At 35.7% G+C, this 27,652-nt stretch overlaps 1 protein-coding gene across 2 annotated transcripts in view; it reads right to left on the reverse strand.

The window, feature by feature from the left end:
* Positions 1–27,652, reverse strand: part of PTGER3 (prostaglandin E receptor 3) — a 197,063-nt gene that overhangs the window by 149,709 nt on the left and 19,702 nt on the right. For both annotated transcript variants that reach the window (XM_054574693.1, XM_054574683.1), the window contains exon 2: positions 15,590–15,769. In XM_054574693.1, the coding sequence (XP_054430668.1) occupies positions 15,590–15,769 (180 nt within the window). The remainder of the gene's footprint in view (positions 1–15,589; positions 15,770–27,652) is intronic.

The raw sequence follows: 27,652 nt of genomic DNA on the forward strand, positions 1-27,652 counted from the left end.
CATGTTCACTGCAGCATTATTTACAATAACCAAGACATGGAAACAACCAAAGTGTCCAACAATAGATGGGTGGATAAAAAAGGCGAGACATATATAATGGAATATTATTCAGCCATAAAAAAGAAGAAAACGCTGCCATTTGCAACAACATGCATGCATTATGCTAAGTGAAATAAGACAGAGAAAGGCAAATATTGTATAACTTCACTTCCATGTGGAATCTAAAGAAAGTAAATTTATAAAACATAAAACAAACTGTTGGTTCCTGCAAGAGGTGGGGGAGAGAGAACTAGGTGTTGAAGGTGGTTAAAAGGTACAAATTTCCAGTTACAGGATAAGTTCTGTGGATGTAATATATAGATAACATGGTGACCATAGTTAACAATATTGTATTTATACAGTCAAGAGCTGCTTAATGACAGGGATACATTTTAAGAAATGTACCATTAAGTGATTTTGTCATTGTGCAAACATTATAGAATACACACTTATACAAAGGTAGGTGGTATAGCCTATAATACACCTAGGCTATAAGGTATATATAGCCCATTGCTCTTAAACTATAAACCTATACAAGCATGTCACTTACTATACTGTAGGCAATTATAACACAATAGTAAGTACTTGGGTATTTAAACATATCTGAACAGATTGAAGATATAGTAAAAATACACTATAAGGGATTAAAAAATGGTACACCTATATAAGGCACTTACTATGAATGGAACCTGCGGGCCTGGGAGTTGCTCTGGATGAGTGAGTGGTGAGGCGTGTGACGGCTCAGACATCACTGTGCACTAGTGCAGACTTTACAAACACTTAGGCTGCACTAAATTTATAAAACAGCATGAGATTAAATTAAGCACAAGAGAAAATGATTCGATCAAGAGACGAGAGCTATATGAGGCTTCTGCCGGCATAACATGGCATAGTTATACAGCAGAATTTTTTGAAGTAGAAAGAGTACACTCTATAAAATAATGATTACAAAGTATAGTATAGTAAATACCTAAACCAATAACATTGTCCTTTAATATATATAGTTCGTAATACCAAGTATTACATACTACACATAATTATATATGCTGTGCTTTTTATGCCAACGACAGTGCAGTAGGTTTGTTTACACCGGCAGCACCATAAACAGGTGAGTTAACATTCTCTGCTACAATGTTCCAGTGGCCGCAGTATCACTAGGTGATAGGAATTTTTCATCTCCATTATAATCTTATGGGACAACCAGTGTATGTGGGGTTCAACATTGACCAAAATGTCATTATGCAGCCCGTGCTTGTATTTCAAATTTGCCAAAAAAGTAAATCTTAAAAGTTCCCATCACCAGAAAAAAAATGTAACTGTGAGGTGATGGATGTTACCTACACTTATTGTGGCAATCATTTTTCAAAATGTACATATACAAAGTCATCCTGTTCTGTTGTACAACTTTAATGTCAATTATATCTCAATAAAACAGGAAAATAAATCAATAAATAAATACAATGAAATGTCTCCTCTGTGTTACTGGAGTCATTTTCTAATATCAAAGACATACACTTCAGCCAGAAAAAAACACAATTAATTTTCTTATTTTGCTGTTACTTAGTTCTTCTGCTTCTTATGGTGTTGACCCATACCCCTATTTTCTTATCCTATGTCCTGAGGAGGTTGGATAAAATGTGTATGCTTGTGAAGACACTCAGCCTCAGTTAGTAACTGAGCTAACTTAAGTCTTCTGAGCTTGGTTTTAATAATATTAATTTATAAATTATTATTAATTTATAACAACATAATAACAATCATATATTGAGTGCGTTATTATGTGCCAAGCAGTAGGTAAACATTTGAATGCATTACTTCATTGAATGTCTGCAATAAATTTAGATAAAAATATTATCTTAATTTAGAGCTAAAGAAACAGATTTAGTAAGATTGTTAGCTAAATTAAGATCAGCAGACAAATAAATTAACAGAACTAGGATGTGTCTCCAAATTTAGCCTAATTTTCATTCTCATCCTCTTAAACACAATGCTATATATTTGGGTCTTCCAAAATAATATCAAGGAATAGGTACAGAGGTCAGATGTCTTTTCCACATTACCAATATAGCTTACGATTCCTCGAACAATTAAAATTGCTATTGTGGCTCCCATTATTGTTGCTAATCTACTAATACAATACCAATAATAATGTCCCTTGCATATTTATTGTGCCCACCCTTCTTCTGGAATATTTACATATTTAATCATCATAACTACCTTATAAAGTTAAGTGCAAAGCAATCCAATTCTTCATACAAGGATATAAAAATCTCAGAGTTTAAGGAATTATTTACAAGTTCCACAACTATTATCGCAAAGTTGCTCACAGATCTGACTCTAAAACACATACTTTCATACCCGTCAAAGTAAACTGACCATGACACTTCTCATCCAAAAAAAGATCCTCCTAATCTAGTTGGGATCCTAGCTGCCTCTTGTCTTTCTCCAAGGATGTCCCTTTCTTTTTTTCAAACAGTTGTGTTGGGCAACAGAGGAAGAGCCCCTAAGTTTGTATGGACCATCCATTTGATTTGATGGAATGGAGAATGGTGTCTCCCATAAACTTCCAGCAATGGAATCATTGATAATCATTGTTATTTCAATTTTTTTCTGAAAGCAGTCTCTTGTTAAAGATTAGTCTCATGAAATAATATCCATAAATTACATTATTTTAAATATTATATTATTATTAATAAGCCAGTATAAATCTCCAAGTTCGATTTCTAATGCAAATTACATCAAAGATGGCAAGAAGAAGGGGCTTTAACCTTCAAACATTTCCCTAAGCAGTGACTCACTTGATTTGGTTTTATTAACTCCAACTTAGTAAAAAAAAAAATTTAATAAAGATTTTATATATAATTAGGTGTTCCCATTCTGAATAAATGCCAACTGACCCCTGAGATACCTCATAATTTTTGATTATTGTTGCAATTAAATTGATATAGTCAAAAGATAATGTGCAAAATAAGACCAAAAATAAGCTCCAAGATACACCAATTTTCTAAGTTATACAGATGTGGATGGGTTGCCTCTTCAATTTAGTGATAATAGAATTTGAGTTTTGGAGATGCCAAGATTTTATTCCTTTGAGCAAAAGATTCTGTGCTATTCCAATTGGTCTGACCTGTCCTGTGGAAACCAGAGCAGCCAGTTGAGGAGAAAACTGGTGGTGAATAAATAAAATATCAAATACACCAAATAGGTTTTGCTTGCTAGCAACAAGGGAAGAATCAAAACAGGACACAGGAGCTTTTGTCTTTCTTAGAAACAAAATATGCTCCACTCTGAAATTACGTGCCTTTTGCAGAAAGAAGCTGGGGCAAATTTCAAAATTAAGCAGAGAAAGACAACAAATAAAATGGTTTCATTGCCCACAAAAGGGCCTACTCTTCCTTCTTTTCTGTCCTATAGTTTACAAATTTTACCAGGGGAGATGGGGGTTGTTTCTCTGTAATTAGAAGCAAGAGTACCTTTTTCTTTTCAGCGTCTCAGTAAACCTGCTCCCAGGTTACCGTACAAAAGCAGCAGAGGAAGTGTGAAAGGAAAACAAAAAACAAAGAACTAAAGGACACGTATACAGAGTAACCCAAATCATGATTAAACTGTGTGTCAGAAAAACCCACAGGCTGGGACCGGAAATGGAAGTACAGCCTTTCTGCAAAGTGCTTGCTGTGAGACAGCCACTATTCTCTCTACTGCAGAAGTGGTTCTGCATCTAAGGAGACAGGGTCTGCGTGTTTGCAGTAGCGTGTACATGCCCAGACTGCACATGGACTTTCAAGCTTTTTGCTGAGAAACTTGTGGGCCAATTCTAATCAGTACTGTTGGAAAAGCTGCCACTGGGCTGCTGCGGGAGATTGTTTCTGGCTGTTGGAAATGTTCAGGCGCTGTAACGCAGTCCAAGCCCTTCTCCCATGGGGCCCTTGAGCAGCCTCCGAAGATGAATTTGAAGCTTCAGAAAATAACCACAGTAGTAATTCTTTGCTCAGGATTACACAGTGATTAAAATCTGACCTGAAATCAGGTGTGAACCTCCAGCTTCACTTCTTGCTAGCTCACTTGGCCAAGTGATTCACCCTCCCTGAGCCTGTCTTCTCGCCTGCAAAGGGGGGACAGCAGCTACACTTATCTGTGGCATGACATGAGAATTTGATAACATTTATAAAGTATCGGTGCTCATAAAGTGTTATCTGCCACTATTGTTATTGTCACTATTATTGCTTGTGTATATGTTTATTTAAAACCACTCTCTTTCCCTTTGAGGAGTTTGGTTTCCTATATTTTTTTTCCTATTAAAAAGCCCATTTCCACTTTAAAGCAGGTATGGTCAAAATAAATGAATGATTCAAGAGATAACTCAAGACATGAGATCTATAAATGGTATCTAATAAAGGAGGCAAAAGGGTGAGTAGCAGAGAAGTCTAGGAAAATGTTGGATTTTAAAGATGGTAAAAATTATTAGATAGGTTTGGGCACTTGGAAAACTGTTTAGATTTAGTCACTGACACAACGAAAGCAAAACAAATTTAATATCTTAACTCTAGGGAAAAAAAAAAAAGAAAATATATCCAAGAAACAAATATAATCATAGTACTACTGATTCAGCACTGTCAGAAAAATGCAAACACTGAATACTGATTTAATTAAAATCGTGTTATAACTATAATGGGTGAGAAGAGAGTTAAACTCATCCAAACAGAAAATCAGCATACAGTAATGTTTAAAGTTGATGAAGAGACAGCTATGTAAGTATGTTATTTAGAAATATGATGGTATTTCATAGTGTCTGGAAGAAATGTTGGGAAAAAGCTGAAAGTATGGCATCTCTAAAGCAAAGTAGTTGGTATAGGGTTAGAATGGAGAGTGTGGGTTTCCTAATAAGACTATAGCACTATTTGACTTTTTAAAGGTAATGTATGTGATTATGTGATTAAAAATTAAACTTACATAAGAAAAGAAATAAACATTTAAGACATAGCACATGCACATGTTGATAAGCTCAAGTATATGAAAATCTATACATCTAATCCATTTTGTTATTTCCTGAGCCAAAAATAAAGAATAACACCTATCATTAACAACTTAAGTGATAGGATTTTGTACTTTGGGTGAGAAGCAAACGAAAAGGAAGCAGAAACACTTAAGTGGAAGGCATGGCTTCTGGATTCAAGGATCTTGCAGTTTGGTTGAGAAAAGAGAAAACCTCATAACAGAGGAAGAGTGGGAACTTAAAAATTCTTTTTAGAGAAAAAAAAGGAAGAGAAACTTTATGCACCTTACTATCTAAGTATCCTAGAGGTTGCCTATGAGCTGTTTTTTCAAGATTCTGAAGACAAAAGTGTGTTTAGCTGACAAGATGAGCTGAATGATACTCCAAAGAGAAGGGAGAATCACATTTTCATAATTAGAAGCTACCACACGGATAGACCAATCCCTGATTGTACAAGAGGCAACTAAACCTGAAAGACGCAATGTATCCTTTCCTGTGTGGAACCAGAACCAGTCTTTTAATACCACTTTCATGTTCTTGGGAGTGCTCAGTACTAAGTTAGCAAGACTGTCTGATAGTTGTAAGATGAGAAAATCATAATTATTTTTTAACATTGTTTTATTAATGAAATGAAGACAATAAGATAATGTTAATCATTAACTATTTGTATAGTGCTTCTGAAAGTGTCCTTATTTTCATTATCTTAACCCCAATAATCCTGTGCTAATGAGAAAATTCAAATTCAGTGAGGTTTACTGAATTGCCAAGGGCAAATAGCCAGTGAATAGCAAATCAGATTGGATTTGTGTCCTGACTCCTTGTTCAATGCTGAAAGTTATTCTCTTCTATTTTGACCCACAAAACTTTAGCATTTTAGTGAAATAACTTTGCTTTAAAAATACTTTAAAATATTTTAAATTGAATATTTTAAATTGAATATATAATCTCTTCATAGTGTGGAAATATTAACGAAATTAAGTAATTCAGCTGTGAATGATAATTCTGGTGAAGGAACAACAACAGGAATTTCCAAAATGATCATGGTGGGAGAAATTCTGGGATAAGCAGAAGAGTCACGCATTCTAATTAAGGCTGAACCCTTTCCAGTTTGGCAGTAATTCAGTACTATTTCTCCAAAATTTTTAAATGAAAATTTTGTCACTGCAATTCTTAAAATAAAGTTCTAGGCAATCAATCAATCAATCTTAAGGTCCAAGAGCTTTGAAAATAAATAACAAAGTACAATTGCTTTTCCCCTAAAAATGATTTTTCATGGATCTTCTGAGAAGAAAGACTCCAAACCACTGCTTCATGAAAACCAACTTACAACTTCATTCACAACGGTACAGCTGTCCAATTTATGTACATGCATTCAGAATGTGGGGTGCTTTGGTGTCAAAGAGCTGTTTCCAATAGACAAATACTTCAGTGCTCTAAGATCTTACTTCTGTCTCCCTCAATAAGACAAGAAAAATGCAAAGACATATGTCATTAATTGCTTCAGACATTTCCCTCTAGAGAAATAAAAACTGTAAACATCAATACAGCATTCTACTAATAGCTGTAAGTGTTGGCTTAAAGCATCATTAATTTTACATTTGTAAGGTCTGTAAGTGTATGCCTTTCATTCTCACTGAAAGGATCAATCAATAAAGTTATCCTCGTGACTTTCAGTCTAAATAGCAATGCAAAAATGTAGTTCATGCAGGACTGTAAATATATATGTGTCCATGTATATGTGTAATAACATAAAATTACATAACAAAAAGTAATAGAAAATAACAGGTTGCATTCTAACCTTTGAGCCTGTTTGTTTATAGTAGATTGCATTTTTCAGGTGGGGTGATTTTCTCACTGACTTTTGAGTAACTTCATTTTAAACCTTTTTTGCTGTGTCAGCACAAAGCAAAATTGAAAAAAAGCTCTTTGTTGTATGGCAAATGCATCATTGGAAAGTTTGTAAGTTATTTTTTTTAATGGTTCTTTCATTTTGGACCTGTTTTTGGTGAGTAACCCATATTGCTCCTCTTCTAGTTGCGATTATGTTGTTTCCTTTCTCCATGTGATGGCAACTTTAAAAAGTGATTATTGGTCTTTTTAATAATGACACCCCTTATTATATAGATTTATTATTATGGGCATATAGTGAGATGTCAAGGAATTTTGACATTCGCAGGAAAGCAATTATGTTGACTTAGCTCCAGTTTTAAATTGTAGCTTTCTAACCAAACATGGAAACTTGGGAGGTTCCTTGAATCATAATGACTCTCTCACAGTGAGAATTCTTAACCTGTGTCCATAAACTTCCAAGACTTCCATAGACAGACTTTAGGAGGCCATCACAAGTTCCGTATTATAAATGTTCTCACAGGGATCTCTGATCCCAAAGCGATTAAGAACCAGTGTTCTACTAAGTATGAAAGACCTCAGTTGGTGGTAATGGTTTCAGTTTTTTTCTTCTGATGTTCTTTTCAAAATGAGATTCAAACAACTTTGTGTATTATATTCAAAGACTTCTTTCAAAACAATTGTATAAGAATCCACACATCTTTCTTGGCCTCAGAAATAAACCAATGAATACTCTTGTTCCAATTTTATTTTTTGGTCAGTTTTGGGGTTTAAGGTTTTCAACTTTCCATTCCATACAGTTATAGAGATTATGACTGAGTTCTATCATCAAAATGTATGGTAGTAGCCCTGTACTTGAGGTATCACAGACAGGCATATGCTGAGAAAGGCCCAGGCTAAAAGAGATATTTGCCTAAAAGTAGACTACTCTTTGAGAAAAATCCTTCAGATTAAATACAGCTGCTACAGGTCTGTTACACAGACCAAATACGCAAAAATCTCACTGAAGACAGAATTTGGTAAGTTAGTTCTCTCCTAGTAAAGCACCAGTCTGGAAATGTGAGTTTAAGAGGAATAACAGGTTTTTAAATGCCCTGGGAGAAATGGACTCAGTCTCTTTAGATATCCCTTTGAGAGACATACAACCCTAGGGCCTCTTATCAAGGACAAAATAGGGATTGGAAGCATCAATAGAAAGGTGATACTCTCTAAGAAATCGTACCTTTTCATTTGTGAATAGGTCGATGTGATTATAGAAGTGGATCAGGGTAGGAGGTGATCCGGGCATTGTTACAGTGGGAGTACAGTCAGACACACACTGGTACCCTAGTGCCTGCTGCCTCAGGAAATGCCAGAACGGTCAGATCTGGCAGAGCCCAGGTCTCACAGATGGCCTTGTCCTGATACATGGCACCTTCTTGGTGGCCATAGCCACCAAGTTCTTCACTGGGAGCAATTACATCCCCCATGATATATTTGGCAATATCTGGCAACATTTTTGATTGTCAGCTGGGGAAGTGTTACAAGCATCTAGTGGGGAGAAGCCAGAGATACCGCTCAACAGCCTACAATGCATAGGACAGCTGTCACAACAAAGAATTATCTGGCCCAATGTGTCTATAATGCTGAGGCTGAGAACCCCTGCTCTCAGGCTCTGCCGCTCTTACCCGCTCTGGGAGGTTATACAGATGCGCTCCATGCAGACCCGCACTTCCCGCAAGAGCCAGCACACGTTAGGCAGTTTCAGTACCGTGGAAATTGTAATGCTTTGGGCAGAGTCAAATGAAACATTATCCTGAAATGTGCTCCCTTTCCTGGTTAACACCTTTGCCTTTCTCCAAAATGCAGATTAAATGTCACTTCCTACAGGAAACCATTTCTTATTTTAGCTTCACCTCCCCCATGTGCTCACATAGTACCACACGCTTACTTTAATCAGAGCTCTGATCAAATTATTTCTTATTCCCCTACTAAATCTGTTGAAAGCTTTTTAAAATAAAAATTCCTGTGTCTTAGCATCTACCAGAATGCTTGACGTATATAGGTACACAGCAAATACATATTGAAGGAAAGAACAAGTCTGGGTTGGAGGACTGGTTTGGGTTCCAAAAGGAGCTACTTTTAAAAAGCTTGGCTTCGTAGTTTACATCGTACAGAACTCCCTTCACGGAAGAAGGGAGAGGAGGGAGACCTGAAGGAGCACAGGAGACTGGGTAGCAGGGCAGCCCCACCGTCATCGCCACTGGTAACCAACACCTACCAATGCGAGTGATAAGACTGCTCAAGGGTCTAAATGTACCCAAAGATGGTTCTTACGTTGGCTGCTGGTAGATTACACTAGAATCCATAAGAAAAAGGAAGAACTAAGTTTAGAATAATTTATAAATGTACTTTTGTATTAACAACTACAATCATGGTATTATAACATGAATAAGTATCATGTTGAAAATGGGAAAAAGGCACCTCTCAGATTTGTAGCATATAAATGATAATTTGTACTGTTGATGATTATAGAATATGAAACAAAATGATTTTATTGTTCCAGATAATATGATGCTGTTGTATTACCTTGTGCTGTTATTTTGACAAAGTATATCAAATAGGATTTCAGGATAGTATTTAATACAATTATAATTATAATATTCCTGACATAATTTGACATCAGGAAAAAAAGACAGGAACATTTCAGAACATTCAACTTTATTTTCCATTGACAAACACCACATAAATAACATAAATTTATTAAATACACAGACTGGCTATGACTTGAATTGCCATCAAAATTCTGGTGTACTTTTCATAGTCTCTTTTATTCTTTGTCTCCACAGTATTGAAGACTAGACTTTAAAACATGCTGAAAGATATATTTAAATATATTTAAGATAACTCCCCCAAAAACTTTACAAAGAGGTGACAAAAGTATAATGTTCTACTTAACCAAGTGCATAGAGATTGGATGCTGAGTAGAACTGGTGGGGAGACATATGTTTTCTATACCAAGTTTACGTTATTTATTAAAGTGCCAGCGATTTCAGTGCTTACTTAGACACACTTCATTTGTTGTAACCAGATCAAGATAATCAGTGCCTATTTTTAGTTTGTTTGCTTAAAGAAATGTTCAACTTTATGCTATTTGTATAAATACATTTGGTCGATAAAGGGGGAGAAGGTAAAGTAATACATGGGTTGGGAAATATTTAATACATATATAATATGTAATACATATATTATACGTGTAATGTATATGGATTGGGAAAAAGAATGTTTAGCTTCCAGTGATGACTTGTTTGCTCTGAAAACCTGCTCTTAACAAAAAAGAACCCTGGCCACTCCTTGCTTTGTCTGACTGACGCGCCATCGTAAAGATAAATGCAGTGCCTTCCTCTCTTTGCTTCTGTAGAATGGCCTAAAAGGATGAAGATGGTTAACAGGGTTGGAAGTGTACAGGGTTTCCTCCCTATCTTTCTATGGGTTCTCTAACCCACCCTCCGTGCCCACTCCATACTAAGAATCCTTTCAAAAGTTGAAATAACATGGAAGTGTGTCAGTAAGTCATATGTATTTTCTCTGCTTACCATTACAGCTTTGATTTCTACAGAAACTGAAAACTATATAAAGGAACTCTTCAAATCATGATTAGAGTTTGGTGATGGGCTAGCTTTTGGCTAGATATCTGATTCACTTTAATTAAGGGCCAAAATAGTCTAATTCTAAATCAATTGACAAAGGAATTTACAAGCTGCACATCTGAAAATAATTTTAGAAGTGGAATCATCTCCAAAATGCTCAAAAAGCCTGAAAAGGTTGATTTGTTCCTGATGGTAACCTTTCCCTCCTATCTTTATTCCCATAATACAATTGTTTCATCAAAGCAGGCTTATTAAAAGAACAGACTCAAACCTGTTTTATATATTAGGACATTAGCATATTAGAAATATGAAGCCATTCTCTCTCCTCTTGAAAACAATCCCAGTTTCACCAATAGTAAATATTTCTGTTACTTTCACTCCAAGGGAAAAAAAAAATGAAAAAACAGGTTGGAGACAAGGAGTCTGAGGGGAAGAGTCTTGTTTCTAGTGAAGAAATATGTAATCCAGGAGATATTTGGGTTGTCTATGGTATGAAACTGAGGTAAAACTTCTGAAAAAATAATTTTAATTCTCAATAAAGAAAATGTGATCTATACATGAATATCATATGTATTTGATTGAAGTGTATTTCAATCAGATGTAAAGAAAATCATGATGTACTCGGCTGAGGGTATGGTAATGTAATAGTTTATAACTCAATTTGTATAAATTATAAGCCTTTAATGCAATCCTTTTAGGGATTATAAAATAGAGAATATATAAAATAAGAATTTTCTGCTCTTTCATTCCTTAAAACAGTAGAGAATGAGGGAGAGTAAGAATGGTGGTGTTAAGTAGAATGTTTTGAAGACAGCTTTACATCTGACTTAAAAACTAATTTTTGATCTTTTTGAAAAAAATGACTTTATTGTAGAATTGATAAGTCTTTTACAGATATGTACAGTCTCGGTTTTCCCTTTATCACTTTGAGAACAAAGTCACCCTGCACTATCCTTTTATTACTTTCTCTAGTTTTATTCAAGGTGAATTCAATTAAAAAAAATACATTCAGGGGAGACATAAACAAGATTTTACTTGATAACCATAGGCACAAATTCATAATAAAATTAAAATCTTTTCAAGGGGAGTAATCCAGATGAATATGAACATTTGTATGAGATTAGTATCTATATAAACGATACCAATATAATGAAATTCTATGAAAAAAGTTCCCTGGTTCTCTGTTTTATGCTTCCTATGCTATCGCCATGTATTAGTTGTCTTAGAGCACTGAGCTTCAGCTTCTTAACAAATGTGTATGTGAGTTTTAGATCGATTTTCAACTTTGTACATTGGGCCTATCACAACCAATGTGATGAAACATCACAGACATATGGCACCTCTTTTCAGCATTTTATTGCAACTCAGAAAACAGTTCCATGGACTTGGCCACAGTATTAAAATCTTTGTTTTGAACATGATGTAATTGTATTCATTGAATAATTCTGTACATTTATTTAGACATCAGTTTTAGAGATTTTTATTGAGACGTATATAAGCACAAAACCAGCAATAAACCAGCCGTTGTGATGATGTGGGATGGTTGATGGTCTAAACTTTTCATAAAGGTAAATCATAGAAATTTTAATTATTCCATGTGATTTCAGTAATAAATACCCTGCAGTCTCTGTGCCACTCATCTTCCAGTATCCTGCATATTTCAAGAGTAGCTTTTAGGGTTAAAGTATGAAAATAAGTAGGCAACATATGTGCCTAAAATTACAAAGAACCAAATTTGCCTATTTTCTGTCTCCAACTTGATCTCAATACAAAAGAACTATTAAACGATTGTTGTGGAAAAGATTAAAAGCAAATCACTAATTTGGAGTCAAAACCAACAAAAATATAAAAAGTATTAAATAAATAAAAAGCCTAATTTAGTTGAAAATTTCGTATTAGAATACTGGCACAGATTTCCCACCTCCTCAAAGTAGCCTGAACAGTTTCAATGCGTCAGCATGGTCATGGGGCCTTTTATAGTTCACTTTTACAGGAGCTTCTGCAGTTTCTCTCCTGTGATATGGTCCTGAGATCTTTCATATACTGAGAAAGTGTTAAGTAGAAACATATATGCATTTTTTAAACTCACTGTCACTTAAATCTGGCACAATTAAACACTTAGGTTTACTTGAAATTTCTTGGATACAGCAATAGGTAAATGTGGTAAGTTGTAAGATAACACATTACCTTTTTCAACGTACCGTATTTTTAGGACATCCACCATACCTATTTTATTTGAAAAGCCAACTGTTCTTATTGGAGAGTACATCATGATTTTCTTCTATGACTTAGCATAGCTGTATAATTTTATCATTAGAAAATCAGAACTCCTTTATCAAACCTTTTATGGCTGATTTTACTTATATTTCCACATTCTACTCACTCATTTCTTTTCATGTGGTTTCCTAGGCCTCTATTCATTTTACCAATAATGTGAAGTTTAGGAATTGTCATAATTTATGCATGCATTTTTTTCCTGCTCATATAAACTAAGTATATGAGAGTGAATTTTAAGGCCAATGAACTTAAACTTGGCAACAGGCATACTCTTCTATAATGACTGTAGAGGTCCACTTCCAAACTATGTCTTCAGCCTCTGCACAATGTCTATGAAATCTCACCTCAATTATCATTCCAAGGCTAAAATTATTTGACTTTTATTTCTTGTCAGGTTTACCCTGGACTAACAAATGGCTGCCTAGATAACAAAACTCACATGTCACTTACATAATTTCTTCCTTTCCCACCTCAAAAACTTGCCATTTGTCTACACCTACCAGGTCCTTGGGATAAGAATTTATTTTGTGGTCAAGAGTAAGTCTCAGGCTCTTTTGTCTTTATGTATTTCTGTGGTTGGATAAAAAGGGGTTTTTTGACAGTAATCTCCATTATCTCTTGAATTTATCAGTCTCTTAAATTATTAATAAAAATAAAGCACTTTGTTGTGCTACAATATGACATTACACATTTGAAGATAAATTCATATTTCTGTAATTAAATAAGCAGAGATCATTCACTTTATCAGCTTGACAAACTGTAATGGCATAAAGTGCTTTGACTCTTCGGCAGTGCCTCGCTGATGACACTTGGGTTTGGCAGACATTTATTCGTTCATTCACTGAACAAATTTTGAGCACTTCCTGTATTCCGAGTGCAGTGATAGGTGTTGGAAGAAATAACCCCATCATGCTCACACCACTCAAATCCACATGGCACATGTGTCTATCTAATTAAAACCTAGGGTCAGAGGACCACTCAAGAAGTAAAGTCTTTTTATTCCAAGGTCATCTAAGTACACTTTTTTTTCCTGTAAAGTAGATAGCTTTGTCTCATCCCCCAACAAGGTGACCTGTGGGATAATCCAACTAAGACACAGAGAGATTTAAAAATGGGGTTTTCACATAGGTCACTTATCACCATTTTTTCTACAACCTAAATTTGCCAAACTATCACAAATTACCTAAGTACTCCCAAGAGATCTTATCTTCTCACTCAGTTTGGCATGGTCATTTAAAATGATCATTCTTGATTGACCTAGGCTGGTGTACATAGTAATCTAATAGATATCTGGTACTTGTTAAAGCTAATTCTTCCCCAAATGCCTACAAAACTCAATGAAAAATATAGTTACTATAAAAAAAAGTATAAATAAATCTCAAGTTTGGTTGTTTTTTTTTAATGAAGAAAGCAATAAAGTAACCTGGAGATTAGAAACTTGATGAGAAAAAGTTGAATACAAAAGTTTACAAAATGAATGCTTCCAAGAATACAAAGAACGTTTTGTGTAGGCCTAACTTAAACGACTGTTGTGTTTGTTGGGAAAATGTTTTTAAAAAGTGCAATTCTCAAAATTTAAAGTAGTGATCTACTGGTGCCTAAAAGATATACAGCTTAGCTATTAAGGTTATATATATATATATATTGACCATAACAAAAATACTTAATAATAAATATTTAGATAGAGCTACTCTGAGGAGAGGGTAGAGAAAGTGCTGCCCTCTTATTGAATAAGAACAAAATAATATTGTTCTTATTATTATTAAGCCCAAAATAATATGGGCCTAACTATGGAAAGTCTTTATGGAACTCTTAAAATTTTATTGGTCTTAGGATCAGAGTTAGTATTTAATTATTTGGATTTAAATATCCAAAAGACTAGAGAATACTTTTGGTGAAAAAATCAGAAATAATTAACCAGAGTACTTATATTTAGTGCTCAAATGAGTCCTTAAATAGCATTCTGAAAAGTCACTTCACTGACTCTCATGATCAGTTTCATGAATCTTCTCCAGGCTCGTAGGAATTAAGAATGTACTCAAAAGGAAGAACATTTAGCCATTTGAATAGTCACAAGTCCACACATATTTAAAATAAATGAAATTGGCTCTTATTCAGATAATAAGTAAACCTAATTACCAACACAACCAACACTTAAACTTTGTAACCTTAGCAGCTAATTTACATATTGAACAATACTTAAATAACATCAGTACCAATGAATATTGTAAATACATTTTTTAATCTTAATTCAACTTTTCAAAAAATGTAAGGGAGCAAAAAGTGACACAGAGAGAAAGAAGGAGAGAGTGAAAGAGAACACAGAAGACCAATGACTTTGAACAAAAACAAACAGTTGCCTTGTCTTCGATGATCTATGCATTAAACCAGCCACGCGCTCAGTATACTAGAATAATAGCTTTCCCCTCCCTACTCCCACCACAGATCAAGATCATTTATAAATAATCACATATTCAGCTACAAATGGCAGAGAACCTAAAACACTAGACTGTTATTTCATATATTTTCCTTTGTCTGTGTTTCAGTACCTTTGGCACACATGAGATTATCTATGAGACCAGTCAGCCTTATATGAAAAATTCTACTTCAATGCATAAACAATGGCATGCCAGAGATGCCTAAATTCACAGTAAGGTTTATGGCTATTTGTTGCAGAAAGCTGTGAACATGCAAATTGATTAAGTGTTTTCTTTCATGCTCCTGTCTGTATTATTTCATTGGATAATGAGATAGGCTGCCCTTTCTGTTCATCATTAGAGCAGCAGGAGACAGCATTTGCTACCTGGCAAAACTTCCGAAGAAGAATCTTTCTTAGCAGCAGATAGACCCAGGGATCCAAGATCTGGTTCAGTGAAGCCAGGCGGACAGCTATTAAGAAGAAGTTGCATTCTTTCTGCTTTTCTGGTTGTGTCTTGCAGTGCTCAACTGATGCTTGACTGAAGATCATTTTCAACATCATTATCTAAGAAAGAAGGAAAAAATAATTGTCCCAAAGATTAATAAGGTCATATTCATCTCTTCTACACAGTACTTTGCACAGAGTCTGTTTACAATAAATTGATCGTTACAGTAAAATGAATTCAAGCAACACATATTTACAGAACATAGCCCTGAATTATATGAGACAATCCTATGAATGTTCCCACATTTTAGGCTATTTGATACGACACAGCTTTTTTTTTTTAAAGTGTGTGTTCTCAGGCTCTGGATCCTTGGGATTTAAGAAGTTTCAAAATAACACAGCTCAAAATTAGCCAAAATCATCTGTCTCATTGTAGAAAACACCAGCAGGCTGATACCCAAATGAGAGCCAACACTTCAACAAAACCAAACCATATTTAACTTTAAACTTCAGTAGTTTAACTGAAAAAAAAATCACTGAAGAAAAAGTAGATGCAAGAAAGAGGAAAATAATAATATTTTTTGAGTCCTAACAATTTGCCAGGCACTGTGTCAACTTCTTCATATGCAATTAATAAACAATATAAGATAGATTCAATTGCTTCCCCTTCCCACAACTGCAGAAACCAAGGTTTAATGATGTAAAATGGCAGAGTCAGACTTAAACCATAGTTCACTAGCATCACAGGGCACATAGTGTTTTACTTTTCTTTGTCTCCCCCTCCTTACCACATACACACACTAGAATGCAGACTCCATGAGGACAGGATTTGGGACTATTTTTTCCCACACAGGTATATTTACATTACCTAGACCAATGTGTAGCAGATACTGCTTAATAAATATTTGTGAATGAATTTATTATATGACACATATGTGAATTAATATAATATATATAACATATAACATACATATTTATGTTTGAATGAGTAACTACTTGTGATTTTCACAGAAGAGAAATATTGAATTGCATTGGAAAAAAGTACTTAAGCTCATAAATTATTAGATAAATGCAGATTGTTACAAAATAATAAACATTTTATACTGAGTAGTTTGACAAAAATGAAGAAATGTGACTTCTCCAAATGTCAGCAAGAATGCAGAACAGCGCGGACTCTCACGCACTACTAGTGAGACTGTGAACTGGTGCCACCACCTTGGAAAAAACCGGGGCAGTATTTCATCAGCTGCCTCCCAGCTATCCTACTCCTGGGAATGTGCTATCCCAAATTCTGCACCGGGAGTTGTACCTATGACTGTTCACCATGGAGTTGTCCATAATAGCAAAAAAACAAAAAACAAAAAAAAAAACCCAGCCGAAACAGGTTCACATCCACAAGAAAAGAAAGGTGCTGACATTATAAATTGTTTTTAATTTGTCTTTCTAGGCACCCAGCTATGAATCAATTGAAATGTGGCCAGAGCAAACTAAGATGTTGGCATATGTAATGATTATATAACGAAATGATAGTATTTTTGACATATCGTGTTCAATAAAGTTCATTATTAAAATTAACATCAATGGTTTCTCTTTCCCTTTTTTTAAAAATGTTTCTACTAGAAAATTTTAAGTTATATAGAGGGCTTGTATTTGTTGTTCATAGTACATTTCCATTGAAATCTCTGTCTCTCTGGAGGCCCACACTTAATGGGATGTTCTGTCCTCAGGTCACATATTCCAAATTGAAGTCAATATCCCTGCGCATATGAAACACTTGAACTACAATCCTACAGTCCCAATGGCACTTTCACTCCTACGCAGTGGTCCTGGCCCCGTGTGTCAGTCATCTTTGAATCCTTTTGCTCCATCCTCTGCACTGCCTTTTACTCTTATTCCAAACTCATCTTAGCTCAGCTCCTCCTCTCCTCTGATTTATACTAAAAACAGACACCCAGATGGTACACAGAAATGTTGGCACATCACAGAAGCAGCAGCCTAAATCCAAGTCCTGATCAACCCCTCACCAGCTACAGAAACTTCAACTTGGTCTTATTGGACAGAGCTGAGTCACAGGTAATTCTTAAATCAGTCACTGGCAAAGGAGACAGAAGTTTTCAGGTCTGGCTTATAGACAATTTCATCTCTTAGGGCTTAACCCGTGGTCCTTGACCAAAATACCACCTAATGCCTGAACAAAATTATGGTTCTATAAATAAATAAGAAGAGGGGAATGGGTAGGCAAGCAGTAGCCATATATTCTGAGTCCATAATTTCTTTCAAAGGATTTTTTCCCTAGGGATTTATTCAATAAAAGCAAAAAACAGCTGTACAAATAACTGAATGTACAGTAAGCATTATCTATACTAGCAAGAAACTGTAAGCACATGAATCTCTAATATCAGGATTAAAGCTTAACAAAATACAAATATTTTATTTCATATGGGTCTCAATGCTTCCTTGACCATCTCATTATGAGGCTGATTAGAAGGAGCAATCGAGCAGAGTACACATGCACTGGCTGAAAAAGCCTCTGTGCTGCCCGCGCACCATTTTTAGTTTGTCCTTCTCCCTCTGATGAAGGGTGGAAGAGTATATTTAGTTCACATAATACTATGTATAAGAATTAAATGAAGACAACAGATTATAAAGTAGTATCATGTATATAAAGGTATATTATTATAATTAAATTATGTAAAATATGTAAATTTGTGGAAGGCAACGCAATTAGTATTATTAATTACTAGTAAACAATCATTAAATTATTTTTTAAATTTTATGTACATAAAAACATTGCAAACACTTTAGGAATGTTTTTTATTTAAAGGAAGTTGATCATTATCCCCTTCATTAATAAATATAAATTTATTATGCTCCCTTATTATACACCAAATTTATTTAAAATGAGTATGTCTACACTAGTATCTTCTGATGCTGATTCACAGTCCTGTGAACAGAACACCACCTCCCACTGTGGCATGCAGATGGTCCCCTCAGAGATATCCAGGTCCCAGTCCCTGGAACCTGTGAATGCATTATCACACATGGCAAAAAGAACTATAGCAATGATCCCTGAACGTCAAGGAACATATAGCAAGGACTCATGGACAAAACCAAAGGGGAAGAGCTGAGGGAGGGAGGGAGGGGGCAAGGGAAAGTGGTGGGGGGTAGGCAGAGACAAATGTATTTGGAAAAATAAATTAAAATAAAATTTTAAAAAAAGGGACATAGCAGATGTGATTAATGTTAAGGGCCTTGAGATGGGGAGACTGTCCAGGATTGTCCAGGTGGACACAACGTATCACGTGGGCCCTTAATATCCAAAACCTTTTCCAGCTGTGGTCAGAGGGAGATGTGACTACAAAAAAAAATGGTCCGAGAGATGTAATGTTGTTGGTATTCAATGAAGGAAGCAAACCATAAGTTAAGGGATATAGACGGATGGCCTCTAGAAACTGAAAAAGGCAACAAACAACAAAAAAAAAGGCCAATCTCAGATGCTTCTTCAGAGCTTCCAGAAAGAAAATGCAGCCTATGGACACGTTGCTATTAGCTCAGCGAGACCCACGTCAGACTTCTAATCCATACAACTTTAAGAGAAATTTGTGTTGTTTTAAGCCACCAAGTTTATAGTAATGTGTTAAAGAGCTACAGTAGAAAAGAAACACATCCACAGAGTGAGCACTCAATGAATGCTGAGAGGGGTCGGGGAGGAATGAGCTTGAAAAAGACTTATTCCCTCTTGGCAGGATAAAACATCCTACCAAGCCTGTTTATTTTGTTCACTTTCTTAGGAAACTTTACCATAAATAAAGTAAAAGTAAACTTCATCTTAACACCTGTCCAAATTATCTCAGTTTCTAAGTTTGCAACATGTAAAAATGATTTATTTTTATTCTAGTGATGTCAGGTAGATTTCAGTGTATTTGACTAAAAGGTATAAAACTCTCTTCAGCTCAGGTGTTCTTAAAAAATATGTGGCTAATAATTCTTTTTTCTTCTTTTTATAAACAATTGGAAAGGTTTATCTAGCTCTTTCACTCCCTGTCTTCATCAAATAATGAAATACATTTCACCACTTAACCATCTTCCAGAAAGTGTTCTGAGCCTGGTCTAGAATGATCTAAAAACTCACTTACATTACATTTTCCTTTTCTCTTATATAATAAATTATTAAATTTCTTCAACTTTTTATAATCAGGAAAATTTACAAAATCACTTATTAAAATGAGATTTAAGTCATTTTACACAGTTCTCCTTGATTATTTTAAAATTATTTTTTATGAGGTTAATAACACTAAGTTATTTTCATTAGGCTAATATAGGTTTCATATGCTGTACACAGGTTATTTGACGGTAATTTCCAGTAATTTACTATTCACAATGCAGTGATTAGGACATTACAAAACCAAGCTCTGTGAGGAATAGCTGGCACCTGGGGAGAGACACTCTAGCTCCCCCAGGAGCACTGAGATGTACAATAGAAAGAGAATTTGAATGAGAGGCAGTGAGCGTGATATTGTTATTTCCAAATGGCAGAATGGATGGAAGTAGGGCCCCAAAGTTTGAACATAAATGCAAGTTAGCATCTATCTGTTGAGGTCCCTATATTTAAAGACATAAAAAAAGTGATTATGATCTTTGCAAATATTTTTTAGATAGCCAGACTTTGGGAAAAAACTTTGGCATAAACATGAAGATTTCTGGTATAATTAACTATTCCTGTAAGACCAGTTCTAGTCCTTTTAAAGAGAGAGCAAACAACCAAATAACAGGATGCTTAGACAGAACAGAAGTGATTTTTATTTTTATTTTATTTTTTTGCAAATGCATGTATACTCTACACGACTGTTCTTTCCAATCAGCCTCATATAATGAGCTAGTTGTCAAGGGGTTTTGATACCAATTCTGGCTGATCAGAGCTGCTGCTCTCCTGCCAGCATCTTTGCCAGGAACGGTGTGACTCACGGAGGCCTCTCACCTCTTCCCTGGTTATCAGCAGGAATAGAGGTCTTTGTCTACCTGTGATAACCAGGAACCCAATTCTATCAGTGACTTCTAAATTCTCTATTCCTGGTTAATGTCAAGGGCAATTACCTTGCTCCATCAGAAATGAAAAAAGAAAAAAAAAGTGATTTGTCCCTTCCCAAATGATAATGACCTTTTAAATGTGCAAAGCACAGACCAAGGGAAACTGTTTTTAGCATTCTGCACTTGGAATACTGCAGCAGGATTAAAACTACACACTCAAAAATCTTTAGTACTTCACTTCTTCATTCAAAAGTACCTTGGGTTATAGGCCATAAATATCTATTAAAGATGATAAATGAGTGAACAGAGAAAAATGAATTTGTGGGGAAGGAAATAAAATTGGTTACTTGCTCTTAGGCTACTTGTATGGTGTTTATGTGTTTCCAGTTTATATCTAATGTAAGTGTGTAAGAGAACTTTCTTCCATAGCCAAGTTTGATTTATGTTTATTTGTTGTTGTTGTTGTTATTCATAATGCTCTGTTGTTAGGCCTGCAAAAATAACCTGCTTTACTGGAAATTCCCTCTACAGTTTGACACATGTACTATGTTATAGTACACTGAAATCAGTCGGGGCCCTTTGAACTACTTAATTACAAAATGTGGATTATCATGGGAATAAGTTTTGTTGTAGATTCGAATAATAATTGTAGTCTTTCCAGTCCGGTTACAACCCTGTTTTCCAGTTACCAAATCATCTCAGCATGCTAGTCTACTGTTTCAGAAGCTTCTCCTGCAAGATCCAATATGAAAACTTGGGAAATGAAAAGTTCATAAACATTTTAAAAATTACCTGAAGTTGTCTAATCTCATTTTTATTATTATATAATTTGATAAAAATTTTCAAAACAACAATGAACTAAGAATCAGAAGAAGTAAACTCTACTGCTGTTTCTGCCACCATATAGGGCTTTAGGCAAATCATTTACTCTGTTTTATTGAGCTCACTAGTAAACAGACATCAGACTGGATGGCCTCTCATATATACCTCTCTGATTAAGTTTTTCTCTGATGAATTCTGGAGCAAAAATGGACATGGAATAAGGATTTAATTTAAAAAAGAATAGAGGCCCGACTGGCATAGCTCAGTTGGCTGAGCGTTGTTCCACAGAGCCTGGCTAGGGCACATGCCTGGTTTGCAGGCCAGGTCACAGTGTGGGGGCACGTGAGGGGCAACTGATCTGTGTGTTTCCCACATATCGATATTTCTCTCCCTCTTTTTCTCCCTTCCTTCCCATCTCTCTAGAAATAAATAAATGAAATTTTTAAAAAATATAAGAAACCAAAAGGTAAAAGGCGTGGAACAGAAGACAAACTTCAAGGATGTGTTTTAGTAAAGAGAGTGGAGAGAAAAATTACAAAGTTAGAAAGTGGACAGTGGAAGAGGAGAAGATACTGGATTCATAAAGCTTTAGGGGGAAATTATTTTAGAAGAAAGAGATTGGCAAACACACTGGCCAAGAGTTAAAGACCTGCCATAAATCTGACTGGTCTCTGCTTCTATCAATAGTTTGGGGACCAGTTATCTAAGTTTACATCTTAATTTCTCCCTTCTCTAAAATATGATAAATGATGATTACCAAATATCTTCTCCATCCAATAAAGCAGTTGCAAAAATGCAAATGAGATAATAATCTACACCTTCAATTTACAGAGCACAACTCTTCCCAAGCCACAGGCTATGGCACTATTGCAAATGCTTCCAGGACAGAATGTTCTGCCATTCAGAGACAGAACAGTGGATGTTTAGGGGAACAGTGCAAGGAAATGAATGCCTTGCTTATATGTCTGCTTTCCTCAAATTTCTGCCTAATAGAGTTGCTTCGAGGAAAAAAACCCTGCTGTCACATTATTTAATGTGAAAGAATTACTCTTTCCTTTCAATTAGTATCAATTGAAAATTCTGTGTGATCTTGCTCAGTATAGCTCAGTACATATATGACTAGATAAATATTCACCTTTCTATTAGAATGGTCAAAAAACGTCAGTAGCCAAGTAGATATTAAAATCTGGCTGAAAAGGGGAAGGCAAAATCTACTCTATATATTATTCATTTCCTTGGAGCATAGATGACGGATTAGCTTTGTGATATACATGTCAGAAGAGGTATCTTTACTATATTTCAAACCTTTATATTTCAGTTGTCAAGAGAATGTGTCTCTGCCAAGGTTTAAAGAACACTAATCCTTGAAAATATTTATAGTTAAAACAGCTTTTCTTTCCCTGCCAAAATACAGTTTCATTTGAACTCAAAACACCCACTCAGAGAACCACAGTGTTAGTGACAATTAAGAACAATTAAATGGTTAAGAAAGGAATCAGAGGTGTTAACTAAGGTGTTCAGGAATATCTGCCTCAATATAAAAGAGAATTAGAAAAACCTAAATGTTCATCAACAGAGAGCTGTTTAGATTATAGAATACCCATGGATTTGCATAACATGTGATACTCATAATATATATGTATTCCAATGATACCATTTAAAATCACACTTTTGAAGAGTATTTAATAACATGAAAAAATGTCCAGAATGTGAAAAGTGGAAACAAATGTTTATGACATAGTATCATGCAATTAAAAACAACTCTGTGCCTCTATATAGAAAAACATTAGAAGCTGCCACCTCTGGGTGGGAATTAGAATGATCTCCATTTTCTTCTCTACATATTTCTTTGTCTTCCAAATTCTCCACAACAAACATGCCATTTTCACACTTAGAAAAGAAGCACTAAACTTAGAGTCGTTGGAAGCCTCGACATAAACAATAACCTATTAAATAACTTATTGGTAAAACGTTAGTGTCATAGTCCATCCTAAAGCCATCATCATGGTCATTTTAGCTGGAATCCTTAGGAAGGTGACATGCGCAAAATTTAACAGCTCATTGGTAAGCAGTCTGATTCTCTATAACGGATCAAAACTTAGAGTTTAATCAACAAATTAGTTATGGCTTATTAAAAGGGATATGATGTTCACCAGTAAATTACTGGCCTCCGTGACTCAGGGACAGTACAGCCATGACGTGAAGAACTCCATCCGATGCCACAGCCAGTATACAATGCAGGTTAATGGCCGTGGCTCTCCCTGATAGGATGCATTCTTATTTAACTTCATCTCCTGTCAAAATGACACTCTCTTTTGGATCTGTGCTGTGGGAGGACTTCACTATATAAGGGGATTCAAAGGGACACATCTTGTACTTGGCCTGGCCCCTGACTGAATGTGGGCAGGTGGGGATCTCTTTGAATTCAAGGTCCCCAGCTGGTGTGATTCCCTAGTAAGATAGCTCTCTCTCTACCACAATGGCTATTTCATACAGTTCTATTTTTGCCATAAGCATTTTTACCATAAATTTCTTTATTGCAAGCATTTTCACTGCACAACTAATGGGCTGTAAGACTATTGCTGGAAAAAAAAAAGAGGGACATTAAAAAGGACATAATGAAACATGAAAAATTAACAACAAAATTCAAAAAGCTAATGAGAAAAGTGAATATACATTGTCTTCAAAGTCTTTACAGTATTATACATTTTAAAATTTTTTTGCTTGTTGATTCCTGTCTCTTTGGCATCACAAAGATTTTTTCTTTTCTGCAACAATTTCTTCCTTCTTTACAAGAGGTATCAACTTGCACCTACAGAATCAATCATTAATGCTCTTCAAGACTATTGTGAATGAGTTACCACCTCTTTGGTACATGCCCTAGCTTGGTAGACTTGTTTTTGATGAGTGGGAGGGATGACTGTGCTCACTGACAAATTTGCAAACTGGTATGCTAGCATTTTCTAGTTTAGTGAGCAACCTGGCTTTACACATAACTTTACAATCTGGCATTAAACATAGTTGTCATCACGCATTATCTTAAGATCCATGTTTACTCCTCCCTGTATAGGCCATTATGAGGGCTAAGATGTATATAATATTAACGTTGGAGCATTGCCAGAACTTCATCAATGGAGAATGAAACCAAATTGCCAACTAGCGTAAATACATGAAGTCTGCCCAATGAAAACCAAACTGTCAACCAGTTATTTTATCTTTTAGAGCAAAAATGCCTTGCAGCCAATTAGTCATGTGGTGAAAATATTTGTGGCAAAAATGCTTATGGCAAAAATATTGAACATGGTTTCACACATTCTCCACTCTCCTAGTTCGCCTCACTGAGGGAGCGCCTTGTTCAGATGGCCTCTCACGCACCACTGAGTCCAGCCTGCAGCTGTCCTTCCTCCTTGCCTCTCGTTCAAACAGCAGGGGTGCCCTGTGGCCTAAGATGAACCCTCTCTACCTGTGCCGTGGATCCTGTCCAGCATGCATTTCAGAGGCATTACATTCTCAATTATCTCCCTCTTCTTTTATCTTTAACTTTTGGCTTTTCCCATTATCATTGTAATATATCTAAATTTATCCTACCTTGAGGAAATAAAACGTTTTGCAGATTCCAGTTACTGCTGACTTCTCAAAAGAGTTGCTTACCCTCCTTATCTTCAGATTTCTTCTTAAACCTCCCATGGCCTGCCCTCTATGTCCAGAAATCCTCACGATGAGATACCAACCAGTTTCAAAATCCAATGGATGCTTACTTAACTTGATTTTTTGTAACATCAGAGCTAGTTGCCTATGGCCCTATATGGAAAATATTCTCTCCCCTAATATTCAGGTTTCCATTTGTTCTGGTTTTCTTACTCATTTCCCTGCTGCCCCCTGGGTACTCCTTTGCAGTCTCCTTTAAGGTCTCTTTATTCATCCTGAAAATGTTAGTATTTTTTGAGTCCTACTTTAGGAAGATTAAATTCACATTATATATTATGCACCCCCTTACTTTTAAAGAACAAATGAGACTTTAATGTGGAATCCACACATTAACTTAAAGTCCACAAACCTTATTTCATAAAATACAATCAATTCCTTCTTCCCATATCAATTTGTTATCAAGTCATAGTGAGAATTTTTTTACTTCATTTCACAGAGTAATATAAATGGAAAACGGACCCCCTCGATTTACAAAGGAGAAAATCAAGGCTCAGAGAATGACTTGCCTCATCTCATTCATTTAGTCCAAGGGGAGAGAAGAATGATCCGTGCTGAGCTCCAGCGTGGTCAAAAACAAGGAAAAGAAGAGGGACCTGGGCAACCCGCAACCTCCCCAAACCTGAATCTGTGGGGCACACCTTTACCCACAGTAGCCAGGAGCAGAACGAGAAGGGATATGTCTGGGAGACCTGGAGGCAAGAGTGGCAACTGGCGGCTGTCCATCCGCTACGACCAGTGAACACTGTGGGCCTCATCCTCCTAGGGCCGGTCCATCAAGGTGCAAATTGTATCTCGCATCAGCTTATACTCACAGGGCTTTAGTATCATGGCAAGCCCTAGGAGAGAAAGTGGTAACTCAGACAATACATTTTAATTTCTTGTGTGCATAAACTCATTGGGTCACCTCTTCCAATCCAATGATTTCAAGACGCAGCTATGTGCTATACACTATACCTCTACTCTGAGCTCCAGACCAATCAATTTAGCTCCCTACAGTACAACTCCTCAGAGTCTAACAGATAAGAGATCAGTAACCATTTAATTAACATGCAAAATTCCCTGCCAATGTTAAGTTTCTAGTCAGTATGAGCATAGGAACTTCTTATCATTATATTAATTAATTTTTTTTTCCCAACACACAACACACCCACATAAAAATCATCCGCTTTATTTATAGTTAACACTTGTTCTGTTGAGCTTAGTAATTGTGTGTTGCCAGATCTACAACTTGAGTGGTTTAAGGTGTCACACACAATGGCATCAGATTTTCTTTTGACATTGAGAATATTCTGTGATTTCTGGATGATGACAGGAAGTTCAGCCGCCAATGCCTCAGCCTTTCTAAAGAAAACTATTTTAACTGGGTTTAAAATGCATTTTTACTGCTTGCGTGAAGGGAGAAAGCTGCAACCAAACATTTCTGGTGGCCCTCCCCCCTTTTGCATATACTAACTAGCAAATACTATGTAACTACTAATTATTCTCCTTCTTCTCCCTTTTTTTTCTTTCCCCACTCCTCTTCTTCTTCTCCTTCTTCAGATTTTAAGTATAGCAAAAGAAAGGTCACTTCCTAGATACAGGAATTCTTTTTTAAAAAATATTTTTTTATTTATTTTTATAGAGATGGGAAGGGAGGGAGAAAGAGGGGGAGCAAAACATCAACATGCAAGAGATACATCAATTTGTTGTCTCTCTCATGCCCCAAACTGGGGACCTGGTCTGCAACCCAGGCTTGTGCCCTGACTGGGAATCGAACTGGTGACCTTTTGGTTTTCAGGCCAGCCCTCAATCCACTGAGCCACACCAGCCAGGGCAATATATGAATTCTAATGAGGAGAATGTGGCTATGACACCACAGAATGGTAACTCACTATGTCCAGTAGGAGCACAGGTCCATTTTTTTTTTTACCCATCATCTGTTAAGGGTTTATGTAGTGGCCTTGTAATCCATCTTCACAGTCAACTCTCTCCTTTCATGCACTATATAGATGGCAGGTGAAAATCAAGTGCTATGTGATATTTACATCACAAATAATACACTTCGTTTTTAAAATACTTTTCTGAAAAGATCCTGCTTTTCTTTTTTCAGGGAATTAGACTTTACAAAATCACTTAAATTACGGTTAGCACTTACAATTTGTACCAGGTTTAAGGAGAGTTTGAAGAAGATTAAGTTCACATTGTATATTATGCAGGAAAATGGAAAATTATAACCTATTCATCTCCTAAGTTTCCTCCCTCTTTAGGTTTATTTTGTCTCATCTGTTGATGTATTTAGATTCTTACCATTTGGTTCAATACCGTAGTATCTAATAGGAATCAGAAAAATGCAAACATGAAGAAGCAACCTATCTTTCTCATGACTCAATGCTTTGTTTCTATGGGGATTATAGGCTCCTATGAGAAGGTAAACAGATCCTAACACCTGAATCCATTAGGGCCCTC

The sequence above is a fragment of the Pteronotus mesoamericanus genome, unplaced genomic scaffold (genome assembly GCF_021234165.1).
Source record: "Pteronotus mesoamericanus isolate MK-2021 breed Mesoamerican mustached bat unplaced genomic scaffold, CSHL_Meso_final contig_105, whole genome shotgun sequence".
In the NCBI taxonomy this organism is placed as follows: domain Eukaryota; kingdom Metazoa; phylum Chordata; class Mammalia; order Chiroptera; family Mormoopidae; genus Pteronotus; species Pteronotus mesoamericanus.